Here is a 19,459-nt window from a genome sequence, read left to right on the forward strand (position 1 = left end):
AACTAACGCTAAAAGTGCATCCTAACCTATAAACTTTTGTCACAACGGTTAAAATTAAATTCATATATCTATTGGGTAAGATGACATACAAAACGTGAGTATAAGATGGCATATTATCTTACCCTTATAAATAGAATCGATGTATTTTTTTGCTTTACCGACAAAATGCCTGGCAATTACAAACGAATATATATTGGTCACAAGAAGATATGGATAAGGCTGCTAGAGCAAGGGCATTCAATAGCCGCAGGTGACGAAGCTTATTTCCCTTTTGGAAAAGGAAGTGACTGATAACGGAATCCAACCTCATAAAATTTGCAACATATGTGAATCTGGCCTTAATACTGTTTAAAAGCCTCCCAGCAAAGAAGAAACTATTTATTTGTGAACTATGCTCGACAAATAATGATGGCATTTTTATGCCATATACTAAGTATGTCATTTTACCCTGTAGATATTTCACTAGTCGACCTAAGTGCGATTTTTGTTTATTTTATGTTTGAAAGATGATTGTTCTGAAACTAAAATAATTTCGTTGATTATGAAATATATAATAGTATACGCAATATGCTGTTCTCAGATGACTTTATTTATTTGAAATATTTGTCTTCAAACAAAAAGTATGTCATCTTAAGCACAATTCCCCTACATTTATTATTTGCAGTCCATAATATTTAAAAATATGTATTCGTAGTGTAAATATTCATATTCTAGTTGATGTAAAGCCTTCCTTGTGCAATGTACCTATACACCTACGTAGTTAAATTTAATTAAAGTAATGAAATTAATGACGTCTTGGATTTTTTTTCACGTAAGACAAAATAGTTTAAAGTAAGACAATTTTAACTATAATTTACGTATATTACGAGATTTTCCATTTTATTTTTTGATATGTATTACTAAGTGCTTAAATAACAGCATATTATAAATTACAACCAAATAGAAACTTGTATAAAAATAAAGCCTATAACCATCAGCGTATCTAGAGATATTTCCTGGGGGAAGGAGGAGGAGGAGAAGGATAATAATTCAATTCATAAAAGTATGCAATTTGTGCATTAGTACTGACGTGTTATTATAGTCCTCGTGCACTAGCACCGGTGCGTTAGTAATAGATAGGTAAAGATATTAACAAAAATGTATATATTTTTTTACACTACAAATTAAATAATTTTATTTATTTTTAATTATTTTTTTCACATTGTACCGTACACCTGAACCTGTAAACCTTCCGTTGCGTGTTGTGTGGCGGAATTTAATGTCGCGCTTTGCCTCGTTACCAGAACGAGGAAATAAAAATGTTATTTTCATTTTCTCGTGTTTTTATATTTTTTTCAATCTGTCGTTAGATAACGGTATGTTTAAGGTAGCAATTAAAAATACATTTCTTATATTGAAATAATTTTTATTTTATAATTATCATAATTTATCGATCCCGTGTTAGAGATATATTTGTATATTCTAAAACAAAGGATCAATGTTATTGTATTTAATTTGTTTTCTCTTTATTTTTATTAAATTATGGCAAGTTTATTCTTTTTTTTCTTCGTTCGCAACGTTTTCGGCAGTGCTGTTCAAGTTGGCAGTGACTTGTGGAGGTACTACACTCTCGGTGAAGTTACCATTGCGCTTGTATCTATAGTAGCGCGTGGATACCGCTTCTGAATGAGACTGGTAACAGCTTACGAGTGCGTCTCCATGATGATCTGTATGATTAAAATATATACAAATATTAAATAGACAGCCTTATTATATATTTTTTATTCGATGATTTTATTTTTGCATGTTCTTGCATATTTAAATATTATCGTATTAAATATATTTAAATTTTAAATTGATTTATAAGTACATATATACACATATTTTAGCATTAAAAAAAACCATTCTTAGCTTAAGTTTGTTTACTCACCGCCAGGGCAAGTGCATACGGCGATGTGACGGCGCGCCATGCAAACAGCACCCGAACCACACTGTGTGTTGCCGAGGCATGGGTCCACGCATTGATAGCCGACGCACGCTAAGTGGTCTGCACATTGAGAGTCCAATTCACATTCACCCTGATAAAAGAAAAAAAAAATGTAGAATGGCAAAAAATATCTATAATGGAAAAGTGAGCGGTAAGAGAAGTAGGGGGAGACCTCGGTTGACCTTCGAAAACACATTATCAAAGATACTGAAGGAAGGTCACGTAAAAAGCATGAGGATCCTCCGGACGGCATGTATGAAGAGGTTGAGAGTGGACAAGGCAAGTGTAGAGACCGTAGCGTTTGGCGCTCCGTTCTCTCTGACTACCCTGCTAGGGATAAAGCGTGAAGCTATGTATGTATGTATTAATTTCTCGGCACTGGCAATACAATAAACGGTTTGAGTTCTTCCACTCTTTTTCGAGCTCTTGACGACGTTCTCTCTCTGTACACAGATAAGCAAGATAAAGAATGAAAACAAATGACAAATTACCTTTTCACAAGCGACGAGCGCGTTACCGAGGTATCCAGTAGGGCAGGTACAGACGGGGCGCTCGGCGCCGGTGCGGTCGTGACCCGGAGTGCACTTCGCGTTCGCACCGCAAGGGTTAGGCTCACAAAGGTCACCTAAACGTCAAATTTTAAGATTATATTTATTTCATTTATGTTGGACTATTTTAAATTAATATAAATTAATAACATCTTGTCTTTGTGGGTTCATCTTATCTTATCTTTGTTTGTTTAAGTCTGGCGTTTGCTTAAAAAAGTTACAAGAGCTCCGATAATTCGATTTGTTTTGTTTTTGAAATAAATTAATTAAAGAAAGAAAGTAAAAAAAAATAAGACGAACGAAGAAGAAGAAACGACAAATAAATCGTAAGTAACATCTACAATTATATTTAAACAAGCATTTTGCAAATTTTGCAAATGAAATCCTTATGCAACGCTTCCTTTACGGCATGACTATTTTTGTTCATAATAATGTATGACGAGTAAACATTAGTCATGTGCCGCAAAAGGACTACAATATGTGAAGGTAACTGCGGTCATGGCGTTAAGTTTCAAGTAAGTATATTACGAAACCAATTTTAAGAAACATATTTTTTCCCTCAATTTAAAATTTTAGAAGGAAATAGATAATAATCATGTAAATGAAGTTTTATTTTAAGACAGTAAGATATAAGACCCGTAGCGTTTGGCGCTCCGCTCTCTCTCACTACCCCAGTGGCGTAGCTAGGGGGGTGCGAGCGGGGCGGTCGCACCGGGCATCAAAAGGAAAAGGGTATTAAAGTCGACGATCAGTGTGTTTTTTCTTTGTTTCTTAGACCTTATACCATTTTAAAGGGCATCAAGTCCTCTAAGCCGCACCGGGCATCAAAAGGAAAGGGGTATCAAAGTCGACGATCACTTTGTTTTTTTTTTTTAGAACTCATCAAGAGAAAAGGGGCATCAAAGTCGACGATAAGTTCGTCGTTGACGATCACTTTGTTTTTTTTTTTAGAACTCATCAACAGGAAAGGGGCATCAAGTCGCCCAAGCCGCACCGGGTAGTAAATACCCTAGCTACGCCACTGCACTACCCCGCTAGAGATACAGCGTGAAGAAAGTTTAATACAATTAGGTTTGAATTAATACCTATTCTCATTATATTATAATACTTACGCGCTTCGAAAGGTCTGCAGAATGTGAAAGGATCGCCAGTCATGGTCTTAGGGCAAGAGCACACTGGGGTCAAACCGCGCAGATTGCAGTCCGCGTTAACGCCGCACGCGTTAGTGCAGGGGTTGACGCACGCGTTGTACACGCACGCCGGCTTGTAGCTAGGGCACTCACTGTCTGATGTACATTCCGCTGAACAGATTTTGTATGGATCACCGTGGTAGCCCTGAATGAGAAATAAACGAATCAAACAAGGAAGTCCGAAATAAAAACATAAGAATATGTTATGTTGAGCTTGTGATAACCAAAAACTACTTAGGTATAGTCATACACTTACTAGCGGCCCGCCCGCGGCTTCGCCTGCGTGAACTACGTTATTATAATTTCTGTCTCCATAGGAACCTACATCCTATAAGTGACGTCCATGCAACATTTGAGACTTCTATGCTAGAAGTCTCTCGTTAGTCTTGTAGTAACGAAGTTTCATACAAACTTTCAACCCCAAAAACAACCCCTTAGAAGTCGAATATTGCAAATTTCCGTCTTAGCGAGCACCTATGTCCTATAAGTAACTCCTATGCAAAATTTGAGATTCCTAGCACATGTAGTTCCTGAGATTTCGTGATGAGTAAGTGACCTTTCGATTTTATATATATAGATATACAGTTTTTTCAATATTTGAGAACTGAATTGTCACTCGGTAGTGATTATATTTAAATTATTTTGACATATCTGGTAAGACAGTCAAAACGCTATGTCCCAAATTTTACGTAAATTCGAAATGTCGATAACGGAGTATCTTAACACTAGGTTCCCTCTACCTACGTTGTTATATGCATACAGCGTGAAATAAAAAAAAAGACATATCACCAACCCTGGGACACTTGCATACAGCGCGGTGCTGCGCGACGGTCTCGCAGTCCGCGTTGACGCCGCAGTCGCTGCAGGGGTTCACGCACTTGAAGTCGCGGCACGACTGGTGCGAGCCGCAGTCGTGGTCCGAATCGCATTCGTGTCGGCATCCTGATAGTGGACTACCCTGAAATATTTTATAGTTTCAAATCACATAGTTATTCTGTATTTTAACAATATCTATATAAAACTTAGACTAGTGTTAAAAGCGTAATTGACATTAGCATTATCCAAAAGATTTATTAAATTAATAACTTTATTTATTATTATGTATTCATAAAAGTTCATTTAATAATTAATTAATTAAAAAAATAATGTTAAACATATTGTTTGAATAAAATTATTTACTTTGTATCCAGGTAAGCAAGTACAGATTGCTTGGTTGTGGGCGACGTGACACTTAGTGTTTTGTCCACATGGAGATGGGTGGCAAGCCTCCTCTACAATAATACAAATATATTAAAGCAATGTTTACAATTATTATTTTTAAAATAATTATGCATAATATTGCAAAGAATTATGAATATTGAAGTCTTGGTATACGCGTGTAACTTTAAATGCGATGGTTGTGGGTTCGAGTCCTACTCGAGGGACCTTACACCAAGACTTCAATATTCTTAATTCTTTGCAATCCATCCTGCAATCCTCCCTAATGCCAGGAGGAAGGATTGCAAAGTATTAAGAATATTGAAGTCTTGATATAACCGCGTAACTTTAAGCACGATGGTTATGGATTCGAGTCCTACTCGAGGAAATGAAATATTTTATATATTCATTCATTCGCTCTGGACAAGGCAAAGCGGAGAGTAAGGAGTGTCTTTACAGTTCCCTCTGCCTACCCTGCAATATTTGAGGTATAGGAAGAAGCTAAACAAAAATTGCTGAATATTGTAATGTAAATTTTATACCCGGATCAGCGACTCTGCAGGATGAGAAAGGATTTCCAGTATATCCAGAAGGACATGAGCATACTGGGACATGATGACGGACCTAAAAAATATTATTTATTAATTTTCTAAATCCAAATCCCAAAATTCCAATGGTTTCATATTATATTTACTTATGAATTTATGAAAATAACACTAATAGAAAAATATATTATAGGAACACTTACATCGCAATTGGCGTTCACACCGCAGGCCCCTTCACAAGGGTTGATACAATGTTGATTGACACACGACTGGTGAGCGCGGCATTCGCTGTCATCTTTAAAAAAAAATCAGTAAACTTTTAAAGTAATATTTTTTTTAAGTAGTAAATTTTTCTTGTACCCATTAACATATTACTCGTTATTCTATAGGAACCTAAGATTAGACATCTATAATTCGGCAGACAGTGGAGAACGCAAGTGTCTTAATGTGAACGGAGTGTTTTAACACTAGGTTTCCAGTTTTACTCTGCCTATCCTGCTATGTGAAGATACAGTGTAAAGTTTAAAAAAAATGTAGTTCATGTACAAAGTTATTGTAATACAATTCTCACCGACACATTCAATTTTCACGCACTGCGACAATGGATCTCCAGAATACCCTGGAAGACAGGCGCAGACTGGTCTCACGCTGCCATGAGTACAATGAGCACCCACTCCGCAAGTATTTGGTCCACATCTGACCACCTCGTCGGATATGGACCGCCCGTGCTCGTATAGATTGCGACCGTAGTAGCCCCGAGGGTTGTAGTAGCGCTGACCTGGGTATAGTAAAGCAAAATTAGTTACCTTAACGAGCTAAGCTTTTTTATTCTATAATAGTTTAAAAGAAAAAGTTAAAGTCATCATTTTCACAGTTATTTACGAATTTGACTAATTAGTGCAAGATATATAAACAAACACTTACAAAGTATATCAATAAATTGAATCAATAAATGCAATCTTAATTAATAAATATTATTTATCCAATAAAAAATAATAGTATAAAAGTTTAAAAAAAGTCGACGCCTTGTTAAGTATCTCTTCAGATAACGACCTCGTTAGTCAATATTTAAGTAAACATTGTAACGATAACAACACGCCGTTCATTCGCCAAAAATAAATAAGATTAAAAATTCTTGCGTAATTTTAATACATCATGAGACCGTGAAGCGTCATTCAACCTCATGAGGTCTGAGGCTCAGACCTCCATATAAGGGTGTAAACGAGTTACCAGCCCACACTGGACCTTTTGACCTTGTCCACTCGACGTATCTCGGAAGCTTAATGGATATAACAATATGCGGTCGATTCGCTAATGAAGTTGAGAATATGTTAATATTATTATTTATTAAGAGCGTGGGATCGAAGCTTATTTTTTTTTTTATTTTCGCAAATTTAATTTATTTATTTTTGAATATTTGTAGTAAATTTCTATATTAAATTAATCTAAATAAGGTATTAGAGACCCCCAGGGAATCCCAGCAGGGAACGGTAATCCCCCTCGCGAGCGGTCATATAGGTATGCTCGTAATAAAAACTACAGATTAAATAATAAATATAGGAAATGAATAGATAACATCCTTTAGTTAATTTTGATACATAAAAGTGTAATAGAAGTATTTCTGCAATTTAAACATGTCAAAAAGACAGATTATCCTTATTTACTTTCATTATTGTTAAATATTTGTAAGAGTTAAATATTTGCAATTTGCTATGAATCACACTGGTCTCTACACGGTAGTTTAGCTGTACATTGAAACAGTATAAATTATAATAGTAAATGTGGACGTTCACAGAATAATTACTTACATGCTAGACCAAACAATGCTGGCAAGCAACATTCATACATCTAAATTTATTTATAGAAATATACTTAAGATATGTATCTATTATGAATATGTCTTTCATTGACATTCTTCATATAAAATTAATTTTAGTCCATACAAAAAAATCGCCAAAGAAAGAGAAGATCTTTTTCTTTTTTTTTCAAGATGATGCCGAACCGTACTAAAAGAGGCCAGAGGATTTATTTATAAAACATAATAATTTAATTAAACGACCTCATCATATAAGTTTCGTTATTGAAGCAATGTGTCGTAGTTCTTCAATATTAGAATTAATATGAAATATTAGATTATGATTTAAAGAGATGACTTAAATGTTTTGTTCATTAGAAATCTAATACAAAGAGGCACGACCTTGTGACTGTAAATACGACAGATTACGGGTTCGATTCCGACAATGAATACTTGCTATTTTCATTTCCCTCTGGTACTGAGCCAAATCGAAACTCCAAAATTCCGCGGAAAGTGGAGTGAAAGGGAACAGAGTATTTTAACACTAGTTTCCTTTTGCCTACCCTGATCTTCAAGTTTATAGGTAAGCAGGCGAATACAGAAATGGCACCCACATGCTTTTAAAACGCTACTTAACGCTGCACGCGTTAAATAAATAAATAAACAAATATCAATCACTCGGGCGACATTGTTATTAATTTATTGTCGTGGGCTGATTCCGCGTGGTTAAGTGACAACGTGTTTGTTTGTTGCAAAAAATGCATTTTTTTATAGTAGTGACGAAGGTAGTAATGAGGAAATATAGTAGAGATTGATTGTATGTTTAGTTATATTCTTATACCATATTAAGATTATTATTTACAATGCCTATAAATACGTTGGATAATAAGATATTTATAATTTTTTAAAATTAAAATTAAATATTTTATTTCCTCGAGTGGGAATTGAAACCATAACCTGTCACGTTCACGCTTAGTAACACGCTTGTGCCCATGATTAGCCTCATTATTCCTTATTACATATCTATATTATATTTTTTTTTTATATTAACTTACCCTCAACGCCAAAACCAAACGCAATAAGCGCCAAAGACGCTACCAAAAATATTTTCCCCTCCATCTGTAAATAGCAAAAAAAAATCTATACTCGTATTTACATGATATTTACAAATAAAAATAACCAATACCAATCATAATTTTTAAATTAACTTTCAGTTTTCATATCTTGAAAAAACATGGGTAGATAGATACCTACATCATTTTTTTTTACAAAATATTAGATAACAATTATAAATAATATTAACGACTTTTATATTAGACATTAATTAAAATTCAAACTTATTTTGTTGTTGTTGTTACTGTTTGAATTCATTATTATCCATATAAAAAAATATATGTCACTCTGTTCCCCACTTTCCGCTAATTTTTACAGGCATTGCGTTTTCAATATTTTTTGCCTTCATATCAGAACAAAAAAATGAAAATATTAATAAATAATAAATTCATTCCCTCAATTGGGAATCGAACCAACAACAGTCGCGTGAGCCACAACGGCCTCATCCATATAAATAATATTTAAAAATAATTTAAGTATATACCATACAAAAAAAATATATTAGTAATTTTCAATTTGATAAATATTGAAGCACTTCACACATCTCAAAATAGCTTTCAAATCAATCTCCAATTCTAACACTTTCACTCACTAAAATAATTATATTTATATTAATAGCCACGAGACACTTACTACTGTCCGTCCGTGCGTGTGGCGATGAGGAAAACGTGCCTTATGCAGGTACAGAGTGTCCTTATACCATCTGGCTTCGCCTACGCATAGCGAATGGGTCTGACTAACCACAACCAAAATTTGCACTTAAAAATATTAATTCATATCCGTAACTAATTAATTATTCATATTTCCTAAAACATATTGATTTAAATGAAATGATGATCTAATTTTAATCATCAATAAAAACAATCGAATACAACACAAACTATTATTACATTGTAAGGTCCTTCTCGCCAAAACACCTTTTTCTCCATAAATGGTGAAGAGAACCAAGTGTGTTTAAGTTTAATGATGTCATTTCTTTTTGAGTAACTATTATCGTTCTAAATATGGGAAAACCTGGTGGTATAAATACTTAATATAGCAGGATATGCATCTACAAAAAACCATATTTAACATCAGCTTCACACTGTATCCCGCACACTACAAGGTAGGTAGAGGGAACCTAGAGTTAAGACACTCCATTATCAATTTTCAGCCGAATTCTGGAGCCATTGAATGGCGGAAGGTAATACCGCGCTTTACCTCCATACCAGAGCGAAGATCCATCCAAGAACAGAAGAAGAATCCACGGCAGTCACACACTTATGCCCCTTCGCCGCCACTGGCCTCAAAAAAACAGTCATTCAGTCATCAACCATAGTATATCATTTAATAAGTTACAAGGCTATGGACGCCCTCAGTGGTGCATTGGAATAATCTCTTATATTAAATTCCATAGTTGCGGGTTTGATCCCCAGTAGGAACAATTATAATATTTTTATTATTTCTATTTCGCACCTCTGGGTAGCGCGGTACAATATCCAAAATTAGGTCTTGGGTTCTGTTTGCCTGTCCTATTTTATACAGAAGAAGCATAAATTAAGAATTCCCTTTCATTTATTTCAGAACTGATATTCTTGTTGCATATATATAATAGCGTGAGTATAATAAACACAGATAGTACTCTTTTTTGCTTGTCCTTGAATCGTTTGTTAATATCCATATAAGAAGTTGTTTATGAGAAAACTACATATATAACACAATTTGGATCAATTCACTTAATATTCATTGGTAATAAAAAAATATAGGATACTATATTGTCTTTCCAAGAAAGGGATATATCGATCGTTATTAAGACAGATTGGAATCAAAGAAGATTCTGATTATTTTACACACCCATTATCCGTCCTAAATATCAATATTAGCATAAGTTTATGGTGCCGGACACTAGCCAATACCTATATTTTTCTGAGTTGGTAACCGAGTCGGTCGACCCACATTGATTACGTCAGTTTTATTTAACTATTGTAAATATAACAATAACAATATTAGGAGCAACCTACATAAAACATATATATACTATGTATATGTACAATATACATAATAGACTAGTTGTGGGTTCGATCGTCATCTGGCATAATTAAATCTTCCTCCTGGCATTAATCCCGGCTATTGCCAGGGTCTGCCTTCTTACTTAACCTACTCCACTTTGCACGGTCTTTTGCGTCCTCGGTGGTGAGACCATTGGCTTTCATGTCCTGTATCACGACACCCAACCAGCGCTTCCGGGGGGTCTCACTCCAGGAACTGGTATAGCAAGGCACTTGCATCCGATATAGTTCTTAGGCATCTGGCGTAATTAAATATTTATATAAATGTATATTTCCATTTCTTCGCTCTAGTGTCGAGGCAAAGCGCAACGTTGAGTAGCACTAATCAACGCGCACTTCTGGAGACATTTCTCCAGAATTCGGCGGAAAATGGGAACGGATTGTCTTAACCTGCTGTGTGCGGGAAACAGCGTGAAGCTGATTTATTCATATTCTATATATATTTACATTGTAACTGTACAATTGACTAAAAGTTTTAGCAAAATTTACATGTAGAAAAAGCATACTTAATTAAGTGATAAATCAATCTCTGTGTAGAACTTCAACTCAAAGATATCGTGTACTTTGAGCAATGTCAGATACATTCCAAATGCGCTGTGGATGGATCAATCTATCATTTTATTATTATTATTAGTTCTCTTTAAGTTTCAGTTTGATCATTTAAAACAGACTTTAAGATATTCCTTATTATGTGAAACAAAGCGTTCAAAAAACCTAATTTTTTTTTTAAATATTAAAAATTGTAAGAATAAAACCTAAAACAAATTCACTTTATTAAAATAAAACTTTTTTTTATTTTCTATTTTTTTTAAATATTATTTACATATAATTTTTGTAATGGCTGTTTCTTAACGTAAACGTTATTTACATAAACAGCTGACCTTAGGAAATGTTTTTGACATTGACAATTGTTCAGTTCACAATATTGACATGAATGACAACCTTGTGATTTTCTTCTTCATAATGTATTGAAGGATAATGAACGGCGTAAATACTATTATAAATTAAAACAACAAATTTTGCTTTCACTCTATTATTTAAAAATGTCCGCAAGTAAATTAGACGCCGTTTATCGAAGTATACTCTTAACGAAATTTTTCACGAAAGGTTGGGGGAAACCTGAAAATTTGAAAAGGTATGAAGTTACTGGATAGTAAAACATAGTTTTTACATTATAATATTAAATAAATTGAAAATAATATAATTACTGTCAACTTACATGACTTTAAACTTCATGTTTTTAGGTTATTTGAGTTTAGAAAAGTAGTGTCAAATCGCGATGAATGTTTTAAATTAGTTGAAAGAGATTATCCGGTGACTATAACTAAGGTAAGCTCATGTTCATAATTAATTTCAACATATAACCGAAATTCAGCTGTTCATGGTTGATTATTTACAAAACAGGAACAAAAGCTCACAGACTGTCATATACTGGAAGGATATTTCTTATCACCCATGGAGAAACATTTGCCAGGAATTGTACCTGAAGTTGCTCAAAAGGCTCATTTCCAAATACTATTACCAATAAAATGGGCAGATACTCGCTGCAAACCTGTATGTTTACATCTTGCTGGAACTGGAGACCATGTAAGAATATTCTAATATTACACACATCACTTTAAATTAAAATTTATCACTATTTCTAAAAATGTAAGTTTTTTACAAGTTATATTATTTACATTTTCATATAATTCAAAGAATTTGCTGTCAAAACATGGTTATTGTAGTGTACATGTTACATAATTTTTACAAACGAATATAGTGTTAGCTTGTTAATTTCCATACAAAATTAATAGAAAATATGAAATATGTTGTGGATTTGAATACCTTAGTTAATAAAAAAGACCACCAGTCACCATATCTCATAATTTAAATGATATTTAACCTTTAAGTATGGACGTCGGGTCTGACAGACCCATCTAGGTCTACGAATTCTACAAATCGGCCACTTCTCGGTGACCTCCACCACTGAGTCGCTCAGTACCTTTCGTATTAATGACAAAATAAATGTAGATAGCAGTGGTTGTGTCTCTGGGTTCAAAACACGTGAGTATTTAACTTTCAAAACGGGACCTGGGTCTGTCAGACCCGACGTCCATGTTTCCCATACATAATGATTTCAAAACTCCATATATTTTTATAATATTACAAAATATACTTTAATATTTTAATTGTATTATTTGTATTCAAATGTTTTTATTGTTATATATCATATATTATTTTGCATTATTTGTTATATATTTTAGTAATATAAATATTATTTACCTAAAAAAGATTCAATTTTTTTAGTTTTTATGATAAAATGAAAAAAAATGATCGACCAAGCACGTCAGGGACATATATATCAGTACTTTATAATAAACATCAAACAAAAGAATTGGACGACGACATTTTATAAAGAAAATAGCACTTTATCAAATAAAAAGACGCGTTTCGTATTCTAAACTACTCTAAGAATTGAGAATGACTTTGACTCGCGTTTCGCGATCTGATCTATCATTTATTGAACATGAAGCTAAAAAAATAGTTTTGGGTTCTTGAAAAACATGTATACTTTGCCCCCATAAGATATATAGAAAGACAACACATACTTATGTTGACTGCAATCGTCCTGTTAGCCAACAATGTTGAAAGCCATTGTGTATCGATGTTCAATTGTACGTTATCTTGAGGTGTTGTCAAAATTTTTATTTTATACCATGAGATGTAATTTCTTAATTTTTTTTTATTTGTTAGACTTTATATTTTGTTAAAAAAATATTTATTTTATTATCTGTCTTTTTTTTATAGTATTATTTTCTTAAGAGTCATCCCATGTGGCCAAAGACCGAAATTGTGACTTTAAGTTACTTAAATCGTTGTGATGCGTAAAGTTTAATAAAAAGCGATTTTATTTATATTAATTTTGTTTGATTTGAGGCTATTCATGTAAACTAAAACATAAAATTGTCTTCTTCCTTTAAAAAACAGACGGAATATGACCAATAAATACACTGGTCTGACAGACCCGACGTCCATATGTGTGTTATAAAAAAATCACGTCCATAGTTAAAGGTTAATATAAAAATTATATTAAAAAAATATACTTTTAAATACCACATAACTAATGATTTTATCTTTAAAACATCATTGCATCCTCCAAATAGTACTGTAAAACAAATATTATGTGGATATTTTTAACTTGTTTATATGAACTAGATGTTTTGGCTGCAATCATGTATCAAATTTCAAAACAAATTAATTATACAAGTGCAACAACTCTGCCATCCCAATACACAAATAAATTTAAATATCATATTATTATATGTATAGTTTTCTATTTATAAATTAACTTTGTTAATTTATACTTACTTTTCTCTATATATAAAACTATGTTTTACTTGTGACTTTGCCCATGTGGTCAAATGTAAATATCTTAAAGTTATGTCTGCCACATTCTAAATACCTGAGGCAACTCTGACTGGGTACATTGGGTTATATACAGACTCCTCAATAAATGACTATGCAACAAAAAAAAATATATTCAAACCAGTATTTACTTACTGAGACAATGATGTACAGTTTAACAAACTCTTAATATTTTTAAGATGCTAAAATGTTTTTTTGTTATGTTTTTAGTTTTTTTGGCGAAGAAGAAATTTAATGGTGAAACCTCTACTGAAAGAAGCTGGCATTGGAGGTATTATTTTAGAAAATCCTTTCTATGGACTTCGGAAGCCTACAGATCAAATGTCAGTATTACTAATTTTTGTTATAAATTTAATAATAGTGTTTCATTATGTTATTTACATTGCTTAATATGTTGCTGTGGCTTAGTGAAAGAGCATTTGTCTGTAGATGTAATGGTTTTGGGTTTGATTCTCACTTAAGGAATATTTATATTTTACTTATTTTTCTTTCCTGGCTTTCTTGGCTTTTGTAGACAAGGTGTAACTTTCAAGTTCTGCCATGACAAAAAAATAATTAAAATATCGCACCTTTAGAATTATAGTGACGCGATAAAAAAGACCATTATTCTGAGAAAGAAATAATATAGATAAATAAATTAACAATTAATTTTAAAAACACTTACTACTGTATCACCTAAAATGATTTTCTAAGCCAAATTTTGGTACAAAAACGTAATTGTACAAAACTTTATTTGACATTTCCCAAAACTTGATATTTTTAAATAGGTCAGTATTTTTCTAAGGGTCCATGTGATATACATTAAAAATTGGGCCAAAACTAACTAATAAATTAACAATATCCTGTTCTTTATAAATATTTATATATAACCTGGTATTGAATTATTAACGACAAATGGCAAAAATAACAACATAATGCTATATGACATGAATATGTCAAACCACAACACTGCTAAATTCATCATATTTTTTTATTTAAATTGAAGATACTAAGCAATGGCAACCTATACACATCTCAAATTAATGATTTGCATGGGAGTGTTTTTTTATTATTATTACCACAAAAAACTGCTTATAAAGTTATAAGAAATGAGAAAAAAAACTTTGAACATGTTGAAAGTTCGATAACAACATGAAAAAATTATATTTAAACTACTGTTCTGTTCTGTTCTTTTTATTATGATGTTCCAAGCGTGCCAGTATTTAAATTACTTTCACTTCCCTAAGTGAAAAAATTTTACCCCCCAGTGAGAGCGAAAATCTTAATCGCTTAAGAAAATTAGTATTTTTTATAATCTATATTACAGTCGATCTTCATTACATAATGTTTCGGACATATTCGTGATGGGTGGTTGTTTGATCCTGGAGTCTTTGGTGCTATTCCACTGGTGCGAAAGAAACGGCCTCGGTCCTTTGGGAGTGACGGGACTCTCTATGGGAGGACACGTGAGTTTATTATTTTTATCTTTTTTTTATACAAAAATTAGTAAATTAGGCCACCAACGTCGAAAGGCCTCAGTACCAGACGCAATTATTGTACATTTGGTTTCTTTAAATATGGATATTTAAATAATTTTCAAGTGCAAGTTTCTTGTCGCGCGATGAAGAGTGGCGTGGACCTTTTTAGTTGAAAGTTACGATATTTCTCAATTTTTTTTTTAATAAATGATAGCATCAATTTTAGATGGCTTCGTTAGCGGCGACCAACTGGCCAAAACCTTTAGTATTAGTGCCTTGCCTTTCTTGGTCAACAGCATCAGCAGTTTTCTTGCAGGTAAGTTTTGAATATGTATTTATTTGTCTTATTTTTTCAGACACTTCCACACGCCTAGTTTACACCCAATCTTCGTTCTCTGACTGCAAACGCAATGGTTGTGGGTACGATTCCCACTTCAGGGAGCGAACTATTGTCATTTACTTGCTCTGGTAAAGAACAAAACGATGAGTTCCGCACCTCAATAAGTAATGGCTCCAGAATTCGGTGGAAAATAAACGGACTGTCTTAACACGAGATTCCCTCTGCCTGACCCCGCCGTGTGCAGGATACAGCGTAAAGCTGATTTAATTTAATTTTTTATTTTATTTATTATTGTATTTTATATTTTATTCATTTTAGGGTGTCATGTCACATTCAATAAACTGGGATCTCTTAGAAGACCAATATCAATCAGATGGTGTGTACAGAGAGAAATTATCCAAAATGGTGACTATAGTCGACGAAGCATTTCTTGCTGGAAAGAAATTTGCACGCACTTATTCACAAAATATTGAACACACACCCAATATACATACAGATATAAAGAAAGATAGTGTCATAGATACCATTAATTATAATTCGTTTAAAAATGTAGATATTACATATAAAGAATCTGAGAAAAGTAGTGCCAACAGTAGTGCTCAACTAGATGATAATAATAATAATATAGAAAAAAAAGCTAAGGTGCCTAAAAATGTAACAGTGTTGGACTCACAGGAGGTTAATCTTAAAGAAGACTTGAAAAGGCTGCTCGATGATAATAAAATAAGTAAATTTTTATATGATAAACTAACATCTAATAAAAATTTTGAATTAGAACCCCAAGACATTGATGATATAAATAAGCTACACGATGGTAGAATTAAACAACTGTTACTCAAAACGCAAACGCGAGGTAAAATCTATCTCCATGTTGCTGTTGTTGTTTATATATTATTTACGTTTTTTTTTTAACTTAACACCGTATCTCGTATAGAGCAGGGTATCCTTGTTCAGATACTCCATTTCTTACGCACCGTTCAATATTATTGTCGTAGTAAACGGAACGGAAGTCGGAATATTGCGTTCTTAGTGACAGAACTCAACGCCGTGCTTTGTGTTTTTACTAGACTGTGGCAATGAAAACAATTCACTCCCCTCAAGTGAGAATTGAACCCATAACCGTCGCGTCTACAGTCAGATGCATTATCGTTTCTTTCAAAATTATGTTTATTAATTTCTAATTATTTTTCTTTTCTTAATATTGAGTACAACTATTAAAAAATGCTAAAATACCTAATGTATCTTACAGATTTAAAAGAAATCTTAGCAGAATTACCTAAACCCAATGACACAAATATTACCAAAGTAGACCAGATTAAAGACCAAACAAAAATAACAGCCGACAACGATAAAAATGCAACAGAAAATAAAATAACACTAGAAAAAGACAAAAATAACACCACACTAACCGTTCCAAAAAATAAAACGGAACGGAAATCTTGGAACGTGTCAGATCTTACTTCAGACCTTTGGGTGAATTTGCCGTTTTTAAAATCTGGTGGGAAAAAGATAGATATAGGTAAAATACACTGGAGGGACAGAGAGGCGTTGCAGTTTATGCGAGGGATAATGGATGAGTGTACGCATTTGAGCAATTTCTCCGTACCTTTCGATACTTCTTTGATTATTGGTGAGTGATATTTTTTTTTTTATTTTGGGTCGTCATTTATTATGTATGGGTACTATTGGTAAACGCGACAGCTTGTGGGTTCCATTCCCACCCCGAAAAATGAAATACTTAATTAAAATTTTCATCTCCTCGCTCTTGTAACGAGGCATAGCGCTGCGTTGAGTACTGTCACTCAACATGCTATACTAGAAAAAGTCGGCATAAAGTGGGTAACGGAAGTATCTTAATGGGAACGGAGTATCTTAACCCCAGGTTCCCAAGTTCCCTACCCTGCTCTTTGCTCTATATGCTAAAGAAATATAAATTATTCAATATTAGCGGTGTGTGCGAAACACGACGCGTACGTGCCCCGCGAGGACGTCGGCACCCTGGAGGAGATCTGGCCCGGAGCTGAAGTACGCTACGTGGACGCGGGACACGTGTCCGCTTATCTGTTGCATCAGTCGCTTTTTAGGTAACTTTTTTATATATATTTTAAAAAAATACTGAATGTAGCTGGATTTGAACCCGCGCTTTTTGGAAAGTGTTTGAGCGATCTGACTGCTAAGCCATATTTATTTAATGAGGTACGTGAAAACCCTTATAGACCTTTTTTTTTTTTAGCTTCAAGCTGTAGGCAGATGGGTTCTAGTGTTAAGACACACAGATCCCCATGTTGTTCCCAATTCTGGAGGCATTGCGTGTTTAATGGCGGAACTTAACGCCGCGGTCTACCTCCACACCGGAGCAAAGAAAATGAAAATATTAATATTTCATTTCCTCGGGTGGGAACTGAACCCTGAAAAACTGTCGATTTTACAGCCAAAAGCCCCGTACTATATGACTGGCCTCACTACTCTCTCACTGGTCGTATATGAAATAAATTAAAAATTAAAATTATTAAAATGAATTGTTTCATAATTGTTAAAATTATATCACAATTTTATAGATCCTGTATAAAAGAAGCATTCGAAAGATCCAAAAAGAAGTGGCAAGACGGAAAACATCTAGTCTGACAGTACAATATATAACTAAATTACTGCAAACAGAATTCATCCTGGTCATAGAATCACGGATGCTATCGAAAATAATAAAACTAATTTAAATCTTCAATAGTTAATATAATAAAAAAATATTTGTAAAACATTTTGTTTTCAAAAAATTAGAGTAAATTTGCAATTTTGATACTACATCTTTTTATTGAAAGAAATAGATCCGTCCATGTTCTATGATCAAGATTATTTATTGTTCCCCACATTCAAATAATTAATCTTTAACAATAACCCGATATAAACTAAAACTTAGTAGGAGTGAAGGCTTATTTATTAATAAATAAATCATAAATAAATTTATTATGTTGCGTTGTGCTGTGAAGTTATAATAATTAATTAAAATACTTTGTGAACACTTTTACATTTCAAATGAATTGTCATATCTTTCAACTTTGTCTTTTATAAGGAAATTTAAATTTTAAAATTATTATCGCCATTTTTGGTCGATGTTTAGTTATAAAAATGGATTTGGGTGATTTTGAATATGCCATAAAAATTTTATAAACTTGTTACCTTTTTATTGTAGAGCTTATATCACGTGGTGACTATTTGATATATGATGGGTTGCTATTTTAAAAATATTCTTTTACTTACTTTAATAAAGTTTATATTGAGCAGAGCTCAATTAGTGTTGCTATATGTTGAGTTTTACCCAATTTTTGGATAATCTGAATCTTGTTTTTAAGTAGCCTTATGTCATATTTTAACTAACGTTAGTTAATTGTTATTTTAAATTTTAGTCGTAGTGGTCTAGTCTATTTTCATTTGGGAATCCGATTCGAGCACAAAATTTATTTTTCCACATATCAAGTACAAAGTGTGTGTTTTAATTGGTTTGTATTCAATCAGACGTCATTTATTGTGAATTGCTTATAGATATTTATTGTTAACTATTTGCGATGTATATAAGATATCTCTTTTGAGATTATAAAGTGTTAAATGTATTTTTATAAATAAATATATTTTTCATTTAATTTAATTTTATTTAGTATTTTTATGTTTGATGATATCAAAATGCGTAGTTTACTAGATCAAATAAAGGAATTGATGTCAGGGGTTCACACTGTACACAGAACAGAACCTAGTGTTAGTTAGTCTCTTTGTTTCCTACACACCAGCCACTTTTTAAAATATTGCGTGTAGACGACGGAACTTAACACCGCGCTTTGGTATTCACCAGAACGAGGAAAT

General features: G+C 33.0%; 2 protein-coding genes across 4 annotated transcripts; one reads left to right on the forward strand and one right to left on the reverse strand.

The window, feature by feature from the left end:
- Positions 1-1,384: 1,384 nt before the first annotated feature.
- aspr (asperous) lies at positions 1,385-9,085 on the reverse strand. Of its 2 annotated transcripts, none has more exons than XM_085202679.1 (11): positions 8,988-9,085; positions 8,297-8,360; positions 6,018-6,224; positions 5,650-5,741; positions 5,444-5,525; positions 4,884-4,975; positions 4,498-4,662; positions 3,627-3,849; positions 2,458-2,591; positions 1,910-2,057; positions 1,385-1,706 (listed from the first exon to the last, which is right to left on the reverse strand). In XM_085202679.1, the coding sequence occupies exons 2-11, from the start codon at positions 8,358-8,360 to the stop codon at positions 1,531-1,533; spliced, it is 1,383 nt and encodes a 460-aa protein (XP_085058805.1). In that variant the 5' UTR covers positions 8,988-9,085; the 3' UTR covers positions 1,385-1,530. The 2 variants fall into 2 exon arrangements, with proteins under 2 accessions (XP_085058805.1, XP_085058798.1); XM_085202672.1 differs by lacking the exon at positions 8,988-9,085 and adding an exon at positions 8,839-8,919.
- A 2,219-nt stretch (positions 9,086-11,304) lies between these two features.
- On the forward strand, positions 11,305-19,247 carry LOC146540488 (protein ABHD18). Of its 2 annotated transcripts, none has more exons than XM_085207066.1 (10): positions 11,305-11,537; positions 11,647-11,731; positions 11,807-11,989; positions 14,021-14,133; positions 15,117-15,255; positions 15,494-15,583; positions 15,926-16,334; positions 16,857-17,237; positions 17,556-17,691; positions 18,166-19,247. In XM_085207066.1, exons 1-10 carry the CDS (start codon positions 11,446-11,448, stop codon positions 18,230-18,232), a joined length of 1,695 nt encoding a protein of 564 aa, XP_085063192.1. In that variant the 5' UTR covers positions 11,305-11,445; the 3' UTR covers positions 18,233-19,247. The 2 variants fall into 2 exon arrangements, with proteins under 2 accessions (XP_085063192.1, XP_085063187.1); XM_085207061.1 differs by having other exon boundaries at positions 11,306-11,537; positions 15,926-16,460.
- The last annotated feature ends 212 nt before the right edge of the window (positions 19,248-19,459 follow it).

This window comes from Heliconius melpomene, chromosome 2 (genome assembly GCF_056956725.1).
Source record: "Heliconius melpomene rosina isolate 202511_hmr_F chromosome 2, ASM5695672v1, whole genome shotgun sequence".
Lineage (NCBI taxonomy): Eukaryota > Metazoa > Arthropoda > Insecta > Lepidoptera > Nymphalidae > Heliconius > Heliconius melpomene.

Coding starts and splice junctions, on each gene's coding strand:
- aspr (XM_085202672.1), bottom strand. Junction 6,225..8,296: donor GTTTGGTTTTGGCGTTGAGG/GTAAGTTAATAT, acceptor TACTATACCCAG/GTCAGCGCTACTACAACCCT. Junction 1,707..1,909: donor CGTATGCACTTGCCCTGGCG/GTGAGTAAACAA, acceptor TTAATCATACAG/ATCATCATGGAGACGCACTC.
- LOC146540488 (XM_085207061.1), top strand. CDS start 11,446: ATGTCCGCAAGTAAATTAGACGCCGTTTATCGAAGTATACTCTTAACG. Junction 11,538..11,646: donor AAACCTGAAAATTTGAAAAG/GTATGAAGTTAC, acceptor TCATGTTTTTAG/GTTATTTGAGTTTAGAAAAG. Junction 17,692..18,165: donor TTGCATCAGTCGCTTTTTAG/GTAACTTTTTTA, acceptor ACAATTTTATAG/ATCCTGTATAAAAGAAGCAT.